The sequence below is a fragment of the Phragmites australis genome, chromosome 12, assembly GCF_958298935.1.
Source record: "Phragmites australis chromosome 12, lpPhrAust1.1, whole genome shotgun sequence".
Classification (NCBI taxonomy): domain Eukaryota; kingdom Viridiplantae; phylum Streptophyta; class Magnoliopsida; order Poales; family Poaceae; genus Phragmites; species Phragmites australis.
The window spans coordinates 31,357,328-31,377,509 of NC_084932.1; the positions used below are offsets into that span (position 1 = coordinate 31,357,328).

Here is a 20,182-nt window from a genome sequence, read left to right on the forward strand (position 1 = left end):
TTCATTGCCAATAGAAGAAACATGATGTACACAGCCAAAGGCCGGGGAACAGAAGAAAGCCAACAAAAAAAGAAACAACCTACTCGAGAGGAGTAGTGATTTTATCAATGCTACGATCCATCACAGGTCACATGAACAAAATATGTCTGTCTCTGAATTAAAAATTCTCTACCCCCTAGTAGCTTTGTCATCAACCCTGAAGCTCGGATGTCGGTATCTGCAGCGCAACCTGATTCAAGTCACAGGATATCAATCAGAACATGTACCTGCTGTTATAATTCATAAACAAATAAGAGTAATACGACGACGATGCTTAATTTGATCGACCGGCTGTTATTTTGGAATCTATATAAGAGTTGGATAATAATCAAATCAGCAGGGAGTTAGATCTGATCCCATCCCTAGTTTTTAACTTGATGGGCAATATTTGCAGCGGCGGCTAATCGAAGAGGAAGAAGAAAGAAGCGTACCTTTCATGAACCTCGGGGTGAGGATGCTCGTCGTTCTCTTCCTCTTCCATGAGCCACCGCAGCTGATCCTCCCGCTCCTCGGCGGGCAGGTCGCGCAGGTCCGGATAGCAATCCATCAGCCGCCTCACCTCCGCCTTGCGCAGCTCGGACTTGACGAACGCGCACAGCGCGGCGTAGGCGGACGACAGAACGGATCCCATCGCGAGCGAGCAGAGCAGGGCCGGATTCCCTTCCCAGGAGATGAGATTGATCTCTGTCCTGCCCTGCCCAATTTATACGCCAGAATCCGAAGCCGGATGGAAACCGAAATCCGATCCTGAACCCATGCTGTCCCTCCCTGGCAACCGAATCGGAATCTAGGAGCCAGGCACAATGGCCGGGGACGACGCCATTGGATCTGCTCGCTCGCTCACACCGCGCCGTCGACAGAAAAATGCATCCTTGGCCCAATATCCTACAGTCGAATCCAGATTAATTTCTCCACTGGGCCTCTTGGGCTTTACAGCTTATTCATGCTTGACCTGATGATGCAGTCGTACCTTCCAAGTTTGAACATTTCCGTGAACTAATAAAATCACGGCTTCTTCTAGAAAAGGGAAATTCTAAACAGAAGCTAAAATATTCACATGTCTGATCCCAATATACAAAGAGATATTGATGGTCAAAGTTTAGAAACTGAAAAATTTAACCACACACAATCCAAAACATCACTTATTTATGTCTGAAGGAGATAATATATTAGTCTCGACACCATGTTCCCCGCAAGAAAATAGCATGCTCCAACCCACAACTAGGGGGCCTACCGTCACCCACCCGCACTTCTTGCAGTCGAGGTCCTGATGATCTCTCATCACCTAACCCAAGGAACTCTAGCTTGGCCTCTTTTCAACTAGGAATTTGATAGGAAATATAGGCTGCAAAATTGAAACTGAAACACAAATTTGTTTACACGATGCATACCTTGCACAAATCAAAACTTAAACCGCCAAAATTACACTTCAAAAGCATAAATTCTCATGGTTAGTTTCTCTCATCGTGGAGCTCACCCTTGCACCATCAGAGTCCCTAAGCTAATAACCTACCCTTAACTCAAGAAATCAACCTAAACATGAGTTCATGTGGGCAGGGAAGCCAAGCCAAGTTTGTCGTCCGATCAGTAAGCTTTAGCCACGCATTCCCTGCAATCAGATAACACCATGTGAGAGTTTGCAACAAAATAAAAGTTTTTGGGACACTAAATGTAACTATTTAACCTGTGGAAGGTATTTGCAATTACGACTGACCTTTAAGGGGACTTTATGTAATTTTTCCTTATTAGGACCATGTTTGGATTGTAGGATTTTCAACGAATTTTTTTAAGGATTTCAATCTAAGGAATTTTTCTATGGATCATGTTTGGAACAAAGGATTGAGGATGCCAAATTCCTATGGAATGGCTTCCGATGCAACCAATTTCGTAGGAAAATAAGCATGAGCTCCAACCCCGTGTTTGCGAAATCCAATAATCTCTCTCTGTCTCTATTTTGTCTAAAATTCCTGTGAACCATCCAAACACGAGCTATCTCATATTCATGTGTTTCAAAATCCTGTAGGATTGTACACCACAGACATTTCATTCCTACATTTTCATATTCCCGCGTTTTCCAATTCTTGTGTTTCAAATGAGCCCTTAATATTTCACATGTCTTTACTTTGGGGGTGTAAATTTGACTCAGATAATCAAACTTTTGAGCCATCAAATTTACTGCAAATAGTGATTGCAAAATGAAACCTGCAAACAATTTGTGTGGTATTCTGCATCCAAACAATCATTCTGAATCAATTTCGTGAATAATCTAATTATTTTCCCAGATACACAATTCTAAATATTTGTAAATTCGAAAACTCATGCATAACGTGAAAATGATACGGTATTTAGGGCAGCTCACAACTGTGCCTATGACATTGCACGTGTGTTTGTTGTGTTACTGGACCGCCTTCGCCCAATCACATTGAGGCATAGTTTGATGATTCAGATGGCAGATGTACAAATGCTTGATTCAACGCTAGTTTTAGTATTACTTTTGAAAGTTTTTTCAGGAGCACGTGATATGTATAACCACGGAATTTGATCAACCCAACAAACTCATGTTTATGTCTACAAATTTCCTTTTACTTGTTGGTAGATTCACAAGTTGGTTACAGAAAGGACCACTAAAGCGAATCCCATGGAAACATGATCTTTATTGAAAACGGAAATAATTGACATGATATATTGAATGGAGTCATAAATGTTATATATAGGCCAGGCCACTCATATCCTTCAATATGAGATTTATAGAACTAACTAGTTGAATATCCGTGCGTTGCAACAGGAGTCAAAAATTTGCACACGATAACATTGCTGACTCCTTAAAACCAGCCACCATCGTCGAAGTATCTTTCAAAGTATAATATTGTTAACATTGTTGAAGCATTATAAACACTAAAATCACTATTCTAAACACCAGGTAATGCACCATGTACAATCAAGTTTATATTTTTATTTAAGCATACACTGAACACTCATAAAAAATATGAGGAAAGGAGATTAAGGCTGAAGACACCGTTCGACTTTCCAAACGTCCAAAAGCCAGTAGGAAGTCTCCTCCCCCCAGGTACTCTTTTTTCCTATGCCTTCACCTTGCTCTGTTGGAGAGAGTTTAACAAAGCCGCTATGCTTTTCAGGCAACTGATACTGAGTCCTCAAAGGGGGAGAAACAGATTGCCAAGATTGATTCCAACATGACAACAAAAAAGGTGATCCCTTGCCATGCTTTTTTTTCTCGAACATGCTGGAGAGCTACGTGTCATTATATTAAGAAAAAGAGTTGTCTAATTGCATTGCCGTACCAACGGCCGGGTTAGTTTTTTGTTACATGCACGCCATGAACAAAGTGAACGCCCCCGAACAGAACGCTCACGCTAACAGCGAATGCAACCCCTTCGCTCCCACCGCCCCCACCACCCCCCACAGGTGGGCCTCCTCGAAAATCTCTCGCGGAAGCATCATCATCCCAGGCCGAATGCCGTCAAAGACACAGAGGTTGCAAAGCTTCCAAATGGACCAAGCCACTAGGATAACTAACGAATTGAATCCCTTACGAACATCCTTGGAAGCTCGGCGTTGCGCGTTCCATCACCAATCCTGGAAGACACACTCAGGCCCATGCGGTGCCAAAGTCTGCAAGCTGACGCACTGGAGCCCCTTGAACCACACCTCCCAGGCGAAAACACACATCGTGAGCAGATGTTGCATCGTTTCATCTGCCTGGTCGCAAAGCGGACAACATGGAGGATGTTGTAGGCCGCGACGAGCAAGACGATCCGTCGCCTAGCGTAGCCAACCAGATAAAGAACTTGGCACACCTCGGCGCCCAAGTCTTCTAGATCCTCTTGCAAGGCTCAAAATCAGTGGCATCTGTGAAGAACTGACAATAAGTCGATCGAGTCGAGAACATGCCTGAAGCTGAAGGCAACCATAAATGCTAGTCGGGGCGCTCCTCCATCAGGATCCTCCCCTCCAGAGCATCCCACACCCGCAGATAGTCAGCCATCGCCGGTACAGAAAGACCACCCTAGATGTCACAAATCTAGAGCCGATCCTGTAAAGTCTCATAGACTGTGCGCTTTCTAATGGCCCGCTTCGCCACAAACGGCATCAAATGTGGTGTCATCTCCAGCAGGGAGCGACCGTGGAGCTAACAATCTGACCAGAACAGAGTGAACCTCCCATCGCCCACCAAGGCAATCATAGATACCACGAAGAGTGCACGAGCATTAGGATGGACCGAGAGACCAAGTTCTGCTGCCAAAGCCATCTCATCCTGAGCGACCAACCAAGCATAACCAGATTATGGATGCTGAGACCACCAAGCTCACGTGACCGACAAACCCGCTGCCAAGCTACTGCACAGTGACCGCCTTGCACATTCTGCTGCCCCTTCTAAAGGAATGCCCGCCTTCTTTTGTCGATGGCCTTAATCAACCATTTCAGCACATCCAAAGCAAAGCGTGTGTAGACAGGGATTGCCGTGAGTAGCGCGCTAACTAGGACGGCTCTACTCGCGATATTTATCAACCCCGCCTTCCAGCCGGGTAACATATCATCAATGTTATCAAGAATTGGTTGAAGGTATACCTTGGATAGGTTGCAGATTGACAAAGGAACTCCCAAATACTTGCATGGGAAGGTCAACACCACGCACGGCAACTCCGAGCATACAAGGTCCAAGTTATTTTTCAGGCACCAAATAGGGATGACAGAGCTTTTGAGCATATTGGTACACAGGCCCGACACCGTACCAAAGCAATGCAAGATGCCCTTGGTGATTGCCAAGTCCCGGGCCGACGGATGGATGAACAACGCAACATCATCCGCAAACATAGAGAGTCGATGCCCAATCTCCCTGTTGGTCAGCGGTAGAAGAAGACCCTCTTGTGCAACCTTAACAAACAAAGAATTCAACACATCTATGACTAGGATAAAAAAGCATCAGAGACAACAGGTCCCCATGATGGAGCCCTCTACGGTGCTCGATCACCTCACTCAGGCAGCCGTTGAGAACACGAGTGATGATAGTAGGAGCAAGAATAAGAAGACACCGAGTAAAGCTTCAGTTTAGAAAGTGCGAACAATGCAACCAGTTGGACCGAATTGAGCAAGATGTATATTCTTCAGAGCTATTCTAAATTTCTTTACTTTATAGGAATGCAAGTAGAAAACTGATAATTTGACATGACTTATGCCATGAACTTGGATATAAGTTGATCAAATCTCTGTTTCAGGGTGATGTCCATCTATGGGTCTCCTCAGTTATAAAGAGAGTGGTTGTCCTAACTGGTTCTGAGCTACTGGTATATGCTCTAACGCATTTATTTTAGAGATAGAGAAATGAAAAAAAAAAATTACATGGATGTGTGTTTGGTAAACCATAGTTTACTAAAGAAATAGAATGTCAGAAGTACAATTCATGTTGTGTGCATATCCCATAAATTACTTGCTCTCGAAAGATATGCCGTCATAACGAATTCGTTTGTGCTTAGCTGATCAAATTTTTGCTAGGCTGGTACAAATACATTTACGGCATTGCTATAAATCAGTCACATAAAAACTCGTCTCACCCACTTTGTTTTCCGTCGGATATGATTCGAGATTTGTAGGTGAAACAATTTCAGAAAATTCACAAAGAACAATCAAATTTTTTAGCCTCCATAGAAGCCAGCCACAGTTTCACGACGACGATCGAATTGATGCCCTCGCGCTTTCTTGTTTTCTTTTCTATCGTTCGCACTTCGCCAGTTGTCCCCCTCGACAGTGACTGAAGAACAGAACCCACTAATCTTTCTCCAATTCTCTATGAGAATATCATCATGAGAATATGATTCGAGCCACTAACCTATCCAGCTGATCGATAACATGGAACCAGATTTGCTGCTCGAAAGCGAATTCCATTAGCAAGTGGCCCATCATCTCCGCTGTAGAAGAAGGCATAAGGGATAGTGAGGCATATATATGTGGATGTTGAAGACCAGCTTGATCTTGTCATGCTAGCCAAAGGAAGAACCTGCAGCGCAACACAATGATGTCCAGGACTTCCAGTACAGAACAGCTTGCACCCTAGCCCTGGGTATATGATCGCTCCCAGATGAATGATTGCTGGAGTTGCAGTTGTAAGTTCCAGATGATCCATGTCTACTTCCGCCGAATGACGCCTTCTGTCTGGTTTTGCAGAAGCGCCACTGCCAAGAGAGCTTATTCGAACAGCGCCCGAGAAGAAGGAGCTACCTTCTGCCAACATATATACTGATCCATCTTCATTTTATGATGTAAAGCCTCCGCAATTTTCCTTTTGATTGAATCGTGCAACTTGCATAGATGATTATCGCCCTCGTGGGCATTTTTTTTTATGGAATAGTGCTCTCCTCTGCTCTTGCATCCTTTATCTCTGCTCAGCTCAGAGAAGCAGTTACTATTTCCTCCTTTCTCATATACACATGCCTCAATTGCGCGTGCTGATCATGCAGAGATGGCATAAGTTTGATGCTGATAAGTGCACTTGTTTCTGTTGGACCACTGATTGAAGAGGCCCTACTGGGAGCATAACATTTGCATTGACACATACTAATCTCGGTGTGCAGCATTCTGATCGGTGGCTTATCAACTGACCTGTAATAAGGTACTTTTTGTATCATCATACATCTAATCAGTGGTAATTCTCCTTGTTTTCTGCTAAACCATTCTATTTATATGTAGCCAGTGATTGAACTTCTTTCAACGAGCAAGCACTTCGCCTTTTCATTCTTTCTCCAATTTTTGCAGGTGTAGAAGTGTGATTTAAGGTTTTCCATTGGTGATTGGCTGATAACTTCTGCTATTCGTTATATAAATTGGTTTATCAGTGATGGGTTGTTAATCTGAGCAAACTGTTTCCATGAAGATGATTACTATTGGATCTTATTATCAACCATTTTCTCTTGCCGGAAGCTAGGTTACTAAGGTAAGACTTCCAATGTTAATTTGATATCGCATCTTCGTTTCCATAGGTTGTTGCAATCTGTGACTTCTCTATGCGAGCGTGGGTTGTGCTTGGGTCGGAGCTGCGGCACGACCTGTTTAACTATTTTTATTTTTTAATATCTTATATAATTTGTTTAGATCTAATACTATATATGTGGTTCAATATTAGTGTGTTTGACTCCTAAACAGAAGGTCGTGTGTTTGATTCCGGGTGAAAGCAAGTTTTTGTGATTTTTTTTTCTTGTGGGCTGACGAGCCAAAAAAAGTCATCGGTCCTACCGTGCTGCGGTCCGGCACAGCATGGCCTGATCTTAAGTGGGTCGTGTTTGGGCTAGAGTTGCGACACGTGGGTCTGCATGGCACGGCCCGTTTAGCTAACAGGCATGAACGGATCGCGCCTCAATGGGCCCGTGCCGTGCCAGGCCGAGCCGCCCATTTGGTCACCTCTGCATGTAGATATTACTATATTAGTTACTGTTAGTGATGTAAAGATGGATCAGACAATGATGGGTTGTAGCTAGGTGATTAATCTCTGCTGTAGCAGATCAAAATGTAACTAACGAGTGTATTACTATATTAGTTACTGTTCTGTATGCAGGATTGTAAGTAATTTCCTAGTTGATAACCCTCCAGTCAAGTCCATGTTAGTTTACAGTATTTGAAAGCACAAAATAAAAAGGACAGCATGCTAACTCAGGAGTTGATACTTCCACACCTCACCATACAACTGTAAGAAGATTTTAGTGTTATATAACTTAGTAACAAGGAGCCCCAGTGTAAAACCTACTGTGCAAATCAGTAGTGATAATCTCTATTAGAACGATTGAATTTATGAACTTTGTCGGCTTGTCCAATTTGATATCGTGTTAACACATTTGTGCATTCATTGCCAGCCCACAACTTTTTTGGTGAATCTCCCTCACGTCTTCATCTGATGGCAACAATACTAGATTCATTGGTTGGATCATGCGCCAAGATGTTGGAAGATCTCATTACAGAGGAGGCCACACTAATTTTAGGTGTGAAAGAAGAGCTCATGGAACTGCAACGAAGAATGGACCAAATCCGACACTTTCTTAATGATGCAGAGCGAAGGAGCGTAGAAGAATCAGCTGTTAACAATTGGCTTGGTCAACTAAGAGATGCTATGTATGACGCCGATATTATTATTGACTTGGCTAGATTGAAAGGACGCAAGCTATTGCCGGATGATTCTTCGCCATCATCAAGCAAATCAAGTACATGTAGTGGCCTTTCCCTTTCCTCTTGCCTTTCTAATTTCCGAACACGTCATGAGGTTGCTGTCAAGATTAGAAACCTGAACAAAAGAATAGAGAATATTGTAAAGGACAAAGTATTTTTATCACTCAGGGATACACAATCTACTGAACAAGTTTCAGCACCAAAACTGAGAAAAAGTTCCAACCTTGTTGAACCCAACCTTGTGGGTAAGGAGGTCGTACGTGCTTGCAGAAAAGTAGTAGATTTGGTGCTTGCGCATAAGGAAAAGAAGTCTTACAAGCTCGCTATTGTTGGAACGGGAGGAGTCGGGAAGACGACACTAGCTCAGAAAATCTACAACGACCAAAAGATAAAAGGGATCTTCAACAAACATGCATGGGTTTGTGTTTCCAAAGACTATTCTGAAGTTGCTCTCTTAAAGGAGGTTCTTCGATGTATTGGAGTACACCAAGAGCAAGGCGAATCAGTTGGAGAGCTCCAAAGCAATCTAGCATCAGCCATTAAAGATAAGAGTTTTTTCCTTGTGTTGGATGATATCTGGCAGTCTGACATATGGACAAATCTACTGAGAACTCCACTGCATGCTGCAGCCACAGGGATAATTCTAGTAACTACTCGACATGACACTGTTGCTGTAGAAATTGGGGTGGATGATACACATCGAGTTGATTTGCTGTCAGTGGATGTAGGATGGGAGTTACTTTGGAAGAGCATGAACATCAACGAAGAGAAAGGAGTGCAAAATCTGCGGGACATAGGGATTAAGATTGTTCGAAAATGTGGTGGTCTTCCTCTTGCAATCAAGCTTATCGCCAGAGTTTTAGCAAGCAAAGATCAAACAGAGAATGAATGGAAAAAGATTTTAAGAAAAGATGCATGGTCCATGAGCAACATTCCAAGTGAAATAAGAGGTGCTTTATATCTAAGCTATGAAGAGTTACCACACCATTTAAAACAGTGTTTCGTCTATTGTGCTACATATCCTGAAGATAAAGTTATTTGTCGTGAAGATATTATCAGGCTTTGGGTGGCTGAAGGATTTATAGATGAGCAAGAAAGCCAACTACTAGAAGATACAGCAGAAGAATACTACAACGAGTTGATCTATCGGAATCTCCTCCAACCAGATTATAGATATGCTGACCATAGTCGATGCAGAGTGCATGATCTATTATGGCAGCTTGCTCGTTATTTGTCTAGAGAAGAATGTTTTGTTGGAGATCCAGAATCATTAGGGTCTAATATTATAAGTTATATTCGACGTATTTCAGTTGTCACTATGAAGGATATGCTGGTGTTACCTAGCATGGATAAGGAGCAATATAAAGTGAGAACTTGGAGAAGTACATCTGGCAAGTCTCCGAGAGTTGATAAAGCAATATTCAGAATATTCCCATACATTCGAGTTTTGATTTTGAATGGCATGCTTATACAAAGTATTCCATCTTGTATTGCAAGTTTGATCTATCTCCGGTTCCTTGATCTTGATGACACTGACATATCTTATCTTCCGGAGTCCATCCGTTGTCTCTTAAACCTTCAGATATTGAACCTGCAGAGGTGTGATTCTTTGCACAGTCTTCCTTCAGGAATCACTCAGTTATGTAACTTAAGGCGTCTTGGTCTTTCTAGGACACCAATAGATCAGGTTCCAAAAGGGATATGCGGGTTGAAGTTTCTCAATGATTTAGAAGGATTTCCGATTGGTGGTGGCAATGATAATAGTACTAGAATGCAAGATGGATGGAACCTGGAAGAGTTAGGTCCTCTTTCGCAACTGAGGAGGCTTGATATGATTAAATTGGAAAAAGCAACTTCTAGTACTGCAGATTCGCTGTTAATAGACAAAACGTATCTCAAAGAATTAGATCTACTTTGCACTGAACATACAGATGAGCCATATTCTGAGGAGGATGTAATCAATATTGAGAGGACCTTTGAGCAGCTAATACCTCCACACAACCTGGAAGATCTATGTATTGTGAATTTCTTTGGTCGGAGGTATCCCACCTGGCTAGGTACTAATACCCATTTGTCTTCAGTAATATACTTGAACCTCATAGACTGCAAATCATGTCTGCATATTCCTCCAATCGGGCAGCTCCCCAACTTGAAATATCTGAGAATCCATGGAGCAACTGCAATTACCAAGATTGGACCCGAATTTGTTGGCTGTGGGGTGGGTAATCACGGATTTGCAGAGGCAGTGGCTTTCCCCAAGCTTGAAACATTGGTCATCTGGGATATGCCCAACTGGGAGGAGTGGAACTTTGTTGTTGTTGAAGAAGAAGAAGCAACAACGACAGCAGGTAAGGAAGGGGCAGAGGATGGAGCTGCTACGAAGCAAAGGTGGAAAGTGGACCCACCACCGAGGATGCAGCTGTTCCCTCGTTTGAAGAAATTGGAGCTTATCCACTGCCCCAAGCTGAGAGGTCTCCCACGGCAGCTTGGACAGGAGGCCACCAGGTTGAAGGAGCTCCAATTAAGACGTGTGGACAGCCTTAAGGTGGTGGAGAGCCCCCCGTTCCTGCCAGAGGTCCTTCTAATTGATGGATGTGAAGGCCTGGAGCGGGTCTCGAATCTTCCCCGAGTGAGAGTGCTGCAATTAAGCCGTTGTCCGAATTTGAAGTGTGTTGAGCAGTTGGACAGATTGGAGCAGTTGTGGCTCGGCGTGGCTATGCAGGACCTCTCCTCACTGTGGGTGCCTGGGCTTCGACAACAACGCCACCAACTCCATGGAGAAGACCTGGACGTCTACACATGGGATTGAGGCTGAGAGACACCCTGGTATTAATTAAGTTTTGCGTATTTTGTTGGTTGTCCATTTAATTAATGCATTCTGGAATCCCTTATTTGAAATCTGCACTCTGATTAATTAATGCATTCTAGAATATTTGATTAATTAATGCTACCTTGTTTGGACATAAATTTAGTTTTGGGTCTTTGATTACTACCTTGTTTGAATTTTGCACTCTTGAAGCCCGTGCTTCCTTGTTTGTATTGTCCATTTAATGCTCTATTCTGTTTTCATCAGAAGCACCTTGCCAACGAGGTTTTTCATAAAGTCACATACTAACCCATATTTAAATGGCAGATCGCAATGGCACTACATCAATTAAAACGAAGACAGTTCCAGACGGCTCTCCACATTATCAATCCTAGAGACTCATGCAGTTGTCATTCTCTGTATTATTGTATTACCCACTTATGACTCTTTTCCCCTTGCATGGAAAAATACCAAAAAAATTCCAAAAAACAAAAAAGTTAAAAATCCAAAAATAAAAAAAAGGAAAAATGAAAAGCCAAAAAAGAGAGTACTTAAGATTTAATACATGTATGTTCTACTTAGGTGAGTTTGTCATCGATACTGTGTAATATTGTGTTTCTAGTTTCCTTTGCTATCTAGTGTTTGTTCTTTTTTTTTTTAGGTAGGTAACTCCGCCTATGTCATCTTGGGTGTAAAACTTGATGGCATAGACAGTCCCAAGCCTGGAAAAAGGAGGAGGGAGTAATATTTTGTATACGTATACAAATGATTGAAATGATGCTTTTGTGCTACATATCTTCTTTATATTCTAAATGCTGTGGCGTTCTCGCCCTATTGAGGGTCTCGAATCTTTCCCAAGTGACACAGTTGTGGCGATGCTGTCCATATTTGAGGTGTGTTGAGAAGTTGAACAACTTGCAGCAGCTGTGGCTTTACCAGGATATGAAAGAGGTCTGCTCACTGTTTCAAATGAAAATACAGAACACTCTGGTTGCCGACCCTGCTTCAAGTTTTAACTGATTTTTTGCTCCGCTTCTAACCCATCGTGATTCTAATGCATGCATATATATCCTAACTTTTTCCAGCGACAGTGATAATCTTAAATTATGACTGCCGATTGTCCCATGCTGATTCAAAAACTGACATTGATAAGGGGCTTTGCAGTAGTGCTTGCACCAACCAACGGCTAGGCATCTTAGTTGCCACCTTCTTTGTGCTCATCCTCTGATGCGCCACACCACGTGATCCGCCATGAGGTCATGGCGCTCCTGGCCGGCCCTCTCACTCGCTGGCCTGCACGATGTCAATGTCGATAGCACGAGACGGTCCAAAATCCACCCGCTGGCTGGCCCGCTGGTCTCTGTTGTTGAAGAAGGTGAAGCAACAACGACAACAGGTACGAAGCAAAGGTGGAAAGACCCACCACCGAGGATGCAACTTTTCCCTCGTTTGAAGAAATTGAGCCTTATCCGCTGCCCCAAGCTTAGAGCTCTCCCACGGCAGCTTGGACAGGAGGCCACCAGCTTGAGAGGTGTGGGCAGCCTTAAGGTGGTGGAGAATCTCGGGTTCCTCTCAGAGGTCCTTCTAATCGCAGGATGTGAATCTTCCCCAAGTGCGAGAGCTGTGATTACACTATTGTCCGAATTTGAAGTGTGTTGAGCAGTTGGACAGATTGGAGCAGTTGTGACTGGACGTGGATACGCAGGAGGTCTCCTCACCGTGGCTTCGACAACAACGCCACCAACTCTATGGAGAAACCTGGACGGCAACACATGGCCTAGGATTAGAGGCTGAGAGACACCCGATTAGGTGGCACTGGAGACACAAGGTATGGACAGAGTCCTGGCCTTCAATTATGTTTTGGGTCTTTCTTTACTCCTTGGGTTGTCCAATTAATTAGTGTTATTGGCTAAAGAGGTTTTTTTCTTCATAAAGTCACACTTTTATTGGCAATCTGGTTTAATCGGAAGCATCTTAAAGCCACCTCTTAGTTGATGCACCGTCACCATCGTTATCTTACGAAATTGCCAAGCTTTTCTTTTTTTTTTTCCTGTTGTCAATTTGTAGTGGAACGAATAGTTGAATGCAAACTTTAAAACATTTTTTTGACAGATTTTAACACCCTTTGAACCTCTAACTTTAACTCGAAATTTTATTAGAAGAATACAAATAGGATAGTGCTTATTGAGTCTAAGACCAGGCTCATTAACCTTGCTCTTTCTCCTCCTGTATGCTTATTGACTATCCCTTATCTGTGTCCAATGAATTAGACCACAGTTGCTACCTTTGGAACTTACTATTGTTTCTAGGAAGCAGAAATTTAAGCAACCAATGTGAACATTCGTCAAGCAAGACTGACCGTAAGTAATCACGCAGAGCGGGAACAACGCAGACGCAGACAGCCAGGCCGCCTCCACGGACAAGAGGAAGTAGAGGGACGTGAGGTCAGCCAGAGTGTGGCATCACTGCTCTACGAGAGCAGCTGGGCCTGTGACTGGACGGAGGCTCGTGCCGGACGGAGACCCCGCAATTTTCTTTTCAAAACAAACTTTGTTTCTCATCTTCCAAATAGACCAAAATACAACTGCAATCCCCACCATGTAGAACTTACCCCCGTGGGGCAACAAGTGTTTAACCCAAACAAAGTATTGTTCATTTTCATTACAGAAAGCACATCTAGGGTCTCATTGCCAAATGCGTGACAAATTGTATAGAAATCATACTGATTTTAAATATTTCAATTGGTAAATCAATATAAACCGAATTCGCCCAAAAAAATCAGGTCCGAAAGTCCACTGGCACAAAATTGCTTGATAAATTCCTTGAGAAAATATTTTCTTTTTTCCTGAGTGGGGTGCCTTCTGTTTGCAAACTACAATTTGTTTCGAACCGATTTTTTGGATTGGACGGGAGGAGATATACCGATTTTATTAGACAAGGAGGGAAAAAAGGAGTTTAAGAGGACAAGAAGAGGAGCACAAGGGCAACCCCACACGCTAGGCACACATGCCACACGAAAGAAACAACTAGCTGGGACCGAATGAACATCAGTGACTAACTAATGCTAGCAAGAAGACACGAGGAACAAGATGCCACAAATCACACTTAGTGGAACAACATCGCTCTGGCCCTTTCCTCGATCTGCTCCTTTTATCTTATCCGCGACATGTGCCTCATTCAAATTCTTAGTTTGTAACATTCGCGGTTTCTTTCTTTCCATATGTTCCACCAATACGTGATCACGATTCCGTTGAACTCGCACCTCAGTTATTTGTCTATTCTCTTGGCAGCTGCCTTCCACCATCCTTGGATCGTTCGAAAGTCACTCACCAAAGGCATGTTTCATATTTGTAGTCGTTGAGCGACAAGCGTCCACACTTGTTGCGAAAAACATGCAATCCTTACACAGGTGAACTGATGTCTCATTTTCTTGGTCGCATAGGCGACATTTTTATGGGTAGCCCAATCCCTTTTTCCAAGGTTATCAATAGTAAGACTCTTGTTTTGGATAAGCACCCAAGAGAACATTTTGCACTTAGGTTCCACCTTCGCCTTCCACAGTGCATTGGTGTTGTATTTTTTCACCATCCCTACAAATTGGATCTTGTAAGCACTTTTTGCAATGTATGTCTTTAGTCCATCTCCACATGATCTTGTCTTCTTGCTACGGTGATAGTACAGTGGTTTGGAGAAGACTCCACAGTGTTGTTAACTCTGACAACTCTTGGTCTATTTCTACGTTGCCGATGGAACACAACACTGGTGGCCATGGAGGGCGTCTTTCACCTGCATCTTTTTTCTTGTAGCTTTTTGCATAAATGAAGGGAGCAATGTTTCTTGGGGCTTGACCGTCAATCCAACTGGAGTGCCAGAAGCTTGCCTTTGTCACATTCCTGATTGTGACTATGGTGGATGCATGGAATAAATCCTTATCAGTCCAAGCCAGCTGGAGTGCCAGAAGCTTGCCTTTGTCCCATTCCCGATTGTGACTATGATGGATGCATGGAACAAATCCTTATCAGTCGAGTCACACAGTAGCCATAACACTTTCCACGGCCGGTCATCATCTTGCCATTCAAACCATAGCCATCAAAAATCTGAGAATGCTACCAAATATTTTGAGATCAAGAATACCCAAGCCCCCCATGTCCTTTGGTTTGCACGTTGTCGGCCAATTAACCAAGCAATGCCCGCCACAGACCTTGTCTGGCTCCTCACCTCTCCATAGGAAGCTTCGGCGTATTTGGTCAATCTTCTTTTCCATCCATTTGTAGAGTGGTAGAACTGTGAGATGGTATGTACTATGTGAAGAGAGCACAGATTTGATAAGGGTTTTACAACCCGCCAGTGAGAACCGATGAGTTTTGAGTTTTACAAGCCCAAATATTTTGTGGCAACAGTAGCGTGGACCTGATGACATTCTAATTTAACCCCAATTTGGGCTAGGAAGGTCCATCTCGTTAATGACGGTGACCTCCAGGCCCATCTGACCACTGCCAGACAAAGGTGTCGGGATTTTTACACAAGGGACCCTAAAGTTACTCACTCCTCTTCCGATCCCATGGTCGGCTCCTCGCTGTTGTGGCCACCGGCCGGCCAGTCATCCACCACCCTTGAGGAAGAAGCTAGAGCTCGTGGGAGAGGCAGCGCGAGGTTAAATCAGACCACATGGGCTTTGGAGGCGCGCAAAATGGCGTCTTGCTCGTCTCATCTGTGGTCAAGAAATCCCGCACTTCGAAGCGTCAATGGAGGCAACAGGAAGGTAATTTGTTGCTTCTTTCTGGAGCGTCCAGTTCAATTTGTTTCAGTAGGAGTTCATGGGAAACACATGGCTATGTGAAGACCAATGTGTTAGGGATTCATCATGTCACTTTTTTAAATTATTTAAATTTATGTACAATAGGACACATGTCCGTGCCATCCCATATATGTCACTTTTCTAAATTATGCACAGTGAAAGGAGTGTGAGTCCTTGTCTGTTGGTCAATTAAAGCTTAACATGTCATGCAATGTGACCCTAGTTTATGATTGTATAATGTTTGACGATATTTTGTTTATAACCTTGGGGTATATTCTATCATCAGTGTGTGTTAAAGATGATATGCATACTCACATGTGTGCTAAACAAGAAAAAAGAAGAAGAAGAAAGCAAGCACCTGCATTGGCATTCACGTACATGCATGATAAAGAATGCATGCATTCACAAACCACATTCTTTTCTCTCTCTCTCCCCCCAGTACGTACAGGAATACGTACAGCACAGCGGGAGTCATGGGAGAACGCTTGTTCTTGACCCACCAGTCAGCCTGCACGCAGCTACATGTATACCAGATGAATGTTGAGGAACCACCAAGCCTACCAGCCCGCCGACGTACGGTATGCTCGACACTCCCTTAGGCTCACGTACCTGAGGGGTGGGCCTATCCTTATCTAGTCTCTCGGTTCAACAGACGCAAGCTAAGGAGCAGCATGCTTATCTATTCAGCGAAGTGGTGCTCTCATCCAACAATATAGCTGAACTGCTTCCAAGGATCACACGCCTGCCGAACAAAAAAGCGGTGGCGCACTCTCTCTCATGACAATCTCCTGGTTGGGTGCTGTACCACCTGCCTATAAAAGGCCATCGACTCCACAGCAACAGAGGGAGGATCGACTTTTGTTCACACCTATCGCCATTCACGTCTATGCGCACCCAGTCATCTTGCTGCCACCACTTTGCATGCCGCAGGAGCCTATTAATCTCCGACTAGCCGACGTCCCTGACGGCCGACCGACAACTGCATAGGCGTGCGAACCATCGGCCGGAGCTTGGAGGTCAATCTGCTAGGGACCGAAAGGTAGAGAAACCATCTGCTAGTAACTAGACGTGAAGAGAAGCAAGAAAGCAAGAAGCAGACGTGCAGGCTAGAAGGATGAGGATGGTGTTCACGTCATCCATGGGTGAGCTTGTTTTCTTTTGATTTTTCCCTCTCTCTTATCTCAGATCACATGCATGGATGGATGGCCTGCTCCTGCCACCCTAGACGCCATAGTTGAGACCTTAAGCCTACCGCTGGAGATGCCGTCCGAGTTCTTTCCGGGTTCATCAGTCAGCGTTGTACGTTGAGTCGAATATCCTCGATCGACAGACGCCCACATGTCCATGCACGCAGTGAATGACATCTATGTCATCACCATGTAACCATCGCAACAACCTGGGGAGGCGCTGCTGGAGTTAGCCGTCGTGCTGCCTGGAGAGAAGCGCTCCACCATGACGACCCATTCGTGATGCATCAAGTCACAGCATCCAATATACCGCATTCATCACTGAGTACAAGACGACGCCATCCAACAAAACAGCTGCCAAGATGAAGATGAGAATCCCACCCAGACCATGCGCGTCGTGGAGCAGCAGCGCTGCCCATGTCATCCACAAGCCAATGAGGTCGACGCCCAGACCACCAAGATCACTCGTGAGTCAATGAGGACGTCGCTCCTACTGCCAACTCCAACGCCCACTGGGCCTAACCGTGAGTCGGAGGGAGATGTCGAGGCTGCCGAGATGTCACGCCAGTGCCCAAATCCTCAATGACACTGTGATGGCTACCAAAATCAACATCTGCAATAGGGAGGCCAAATAATGCATGTAGTGCTTGCATGTGTTTACATGCACGTATGTGTATTAGAGCACATGTACATGCACATACATTTTACATGCAAGGAGATTGATGCCTAGCTCAGGGAGCCTGAAAGTATCCGTGGATGGAGTTCCCCGGTTTACACGCGTCCAATTCCCGGCGTCCGTCTCCACCATTTCCTTTCTCCTGCTTCTCACCTCGACCATGCTACCAAGTCATCGAATCGGACAAGCCGAGCGCTACCATGCATGTTCTTCCATCTACTATGATGACTACGTGCCGTTCATGACCTACGAGGCTATGGATGACGCTGACGCCGACCCCCTATCTACACCAACCACATCATCACATGCATGGAGGACGCAAAGTGAAGACCGAAGAACACGACCACGTACGCAGCTTAATCGGAGGTGTTCTGTGAGCTCGACTCGCAGATGTAATTAACTAGGAGCCTTTCGAGGCCCTGTGAACTAGAGGACCACATCGCCCAAATCAGATTGCCGTCAGCAAGCTATGGAGCATGCGCACACATATGGGAACCTATATTTGTATTATCTAATATGAATAAAATGTGTTCCCTACCTTTTGTCTTTTGTCCATTTATTTTGTGTATTTAGGTACACTGGCACACCCGCACCCTTACTCCCTGGGCTGAGAAATTTTAGATGAATTTCTCGCGTCCAAACAAATTGGCACACCCAGTGGGACCTGGTTCTCCTCCCATCTCCACTACAACGTGGTCGTTGGACTCATCTTCGTCGTTCATCCAACCTGCACAAGCATGCTGCATGATGATCTTCCTGATTCTACCCAGCACAAGGGGGGGCTTCTGGGTTGGAGGGTTACTCCACTTATGTACGGCGGTGAAACCTCAGTGGGCAAGTGCATACTGGGAGACTCTTTGGAAAAGCCTCGTAGTGATCTCTTGGCGCACACCCCGGAAGTGTGTAAGGTACTGGCAGGTACCGGCAACAGAGAAGATCATGACTCGTGGGTAAAGTGTACAAACTCCGCAGAGTATCAAACTTAATATTCAGCCGTGCTCACGGTTATGAGCAGCATGGACCCTCACATGATTAGTCGAGTGGACGTATTTCATGATTGAGAACTGGTTGAATTCTCGAAGGTTAAAGAAAATCTTTTGTACATCTTTTCCTTTTTAAAAAAAATAAAATTTGCTTTTCCATAGTTCAGGGATAAAATTGGCTTTTATGCAAATGAAACCTTAGAGAATAGGAGACCTTGGTTCAAGCCACCATGTCAAATTTATTTTTTCCCTACTTGTTGAGTATTGAAAATACTCATACTTGCTGTTTCAGAAGGTGAAACTTTTGAAGAATTCCCTGAGGATGATTTCCTTGAAGATGATGCCGAGTTCTAGGCTTGTGGAGCTCCCGGTCGGCTGCCTGTTGGCATGGAGCTGCGTTGTTCTTTTCCGCTGTGGTGTATTTTCTTTTAGACTCGTGTGTGGTCATTTTGTAATAAATATCGTTGTAATCAGAAGCACTGTGTATGTTATGCACTGATGACGTCGCTATATGTATGAATAAACTGATCCTAGCATACATATAGTTTACATCTGGTTTTGATCTTGAAATCGGGTGTGACAAAAGTGGTATTAGAGCCGTGTTGACCATAGGTCACAAGCCTAGATAGAAATAGTCGTGTATTAAGGATTAATTTATAAAAACTATATTTGCAAAATTTTTGTTTACCCTTGAGCTTCATTTTATTGCTTTATTGAAAATGTTTTACTGATACTCTCTGTTTCCAAACTGTAGATAGCCCGCATCAAGAAGACTGCCCGCAAGACCACCGGTGGCTATGTTCCTCCCCACGCCCCTGCCACCTTTGCACCTAACGCCTCTGCTGGACCCAGCCGTGGAGTCACTATTCCCAAGAATGGAGGCAAGAAGTTGTACCATTCCAAGGGATTTGAAGCAGGGAAGGCACCGATGATACTGGTGGAGACGCTGCAACGTCTGGGATACACCAAGGCGCCTGTCTACCATGGTCTTCGTCAAACTCGTCCAGGACGTGAGGAGTGGACGGTAGAGGTCTGCATCTATGGTTCTCCAGAAGGCGACGACAACTATGAGATCGTGGGAATCCATAAAGCAATGGCAGTCCGTGCAAGCTTCGAAGCAGGGATCCAAGATGTAGCAAGGCAGGCACTAGCTCGTGTCTGTGAGCGCCACAGGAGTACTATGAGGGGGACTTCCTACGACTACTTTCCTCGTCGGGAGTGTGGAAGCCGGGACATCAAAGTGAAGACGACCACGCGCGAGCATAGTGGTGTGGCTCGAGAGCAGGTGCTGCTGGCTACGACACTGCATGAGGACTTGGATAAAGCTTTGGACGAGCTTCAGGACACCCGCAAGCGCCTTCGTGATGTCGAAGCACAGATCAGGGAGCTGCAGAAGAGCCACAATGGGATGTCCAGCTCTTCTGACTCAGAGGACCAGTCCGTTCACTCACCCTCCCCCAAGAGGCCGCACCGCAGTGATCCTTCTAGCGAGGAGTCTTCGGAGGACGACGACTAATCAAT

General features: G+C 44.5%; 1 protein-coding gene across 2 annotated transcripts in view; it reads left to right on the forward strand.

Annotated features, from left to right (window-relative positions):
• The window catches only part of LOC133886891 (putative disease resistance protein RGA1), a 51,569-nt gene extending 39,536 nt beyond the window's left edge, over window positions 1–12,033 (forward strand). Inside the window, exons 1-6 of one of the 2 annotated variants that reach the window (XM_062326800.1) lie at window positions 5,818–6,118; window positions 6,223–6,317; window positions 6,516–6,667; window positions 6,811–6,988; window positions 7,902–11,037; window positions 11,345–12,033. In XM_062326800.1, coding sequence (XP_062182784.1) covers window positions 7,943–11,020 — 3,078 coding nt within the window. In that variant the 5' untranslated portion in view covers window positions 5,818–6,118; window positions 6,223–6,317; window positions 6,516–6,667; window positions 6,811–6,988; window positions 7,902–7,942 and the 3' untranslated portion in view covers window positions 11,021–11,037; window positions 11,345–12,033. Of the gene's footprint in view, window positions 1–5,817; window positions 6,119–6,222; window positions 6,318–6,515; window positions 6,668–6,810; window positions 6,989–7,901; window positions 11,038–11,344 lie in introns of those variants that run through there. The other variant, XM_062326799.1, reaches the window with a different exon arrangement.
• The last annotated feature ends 8,149 nt before the right edge of the window (window positions 12,034–20,182 follow it).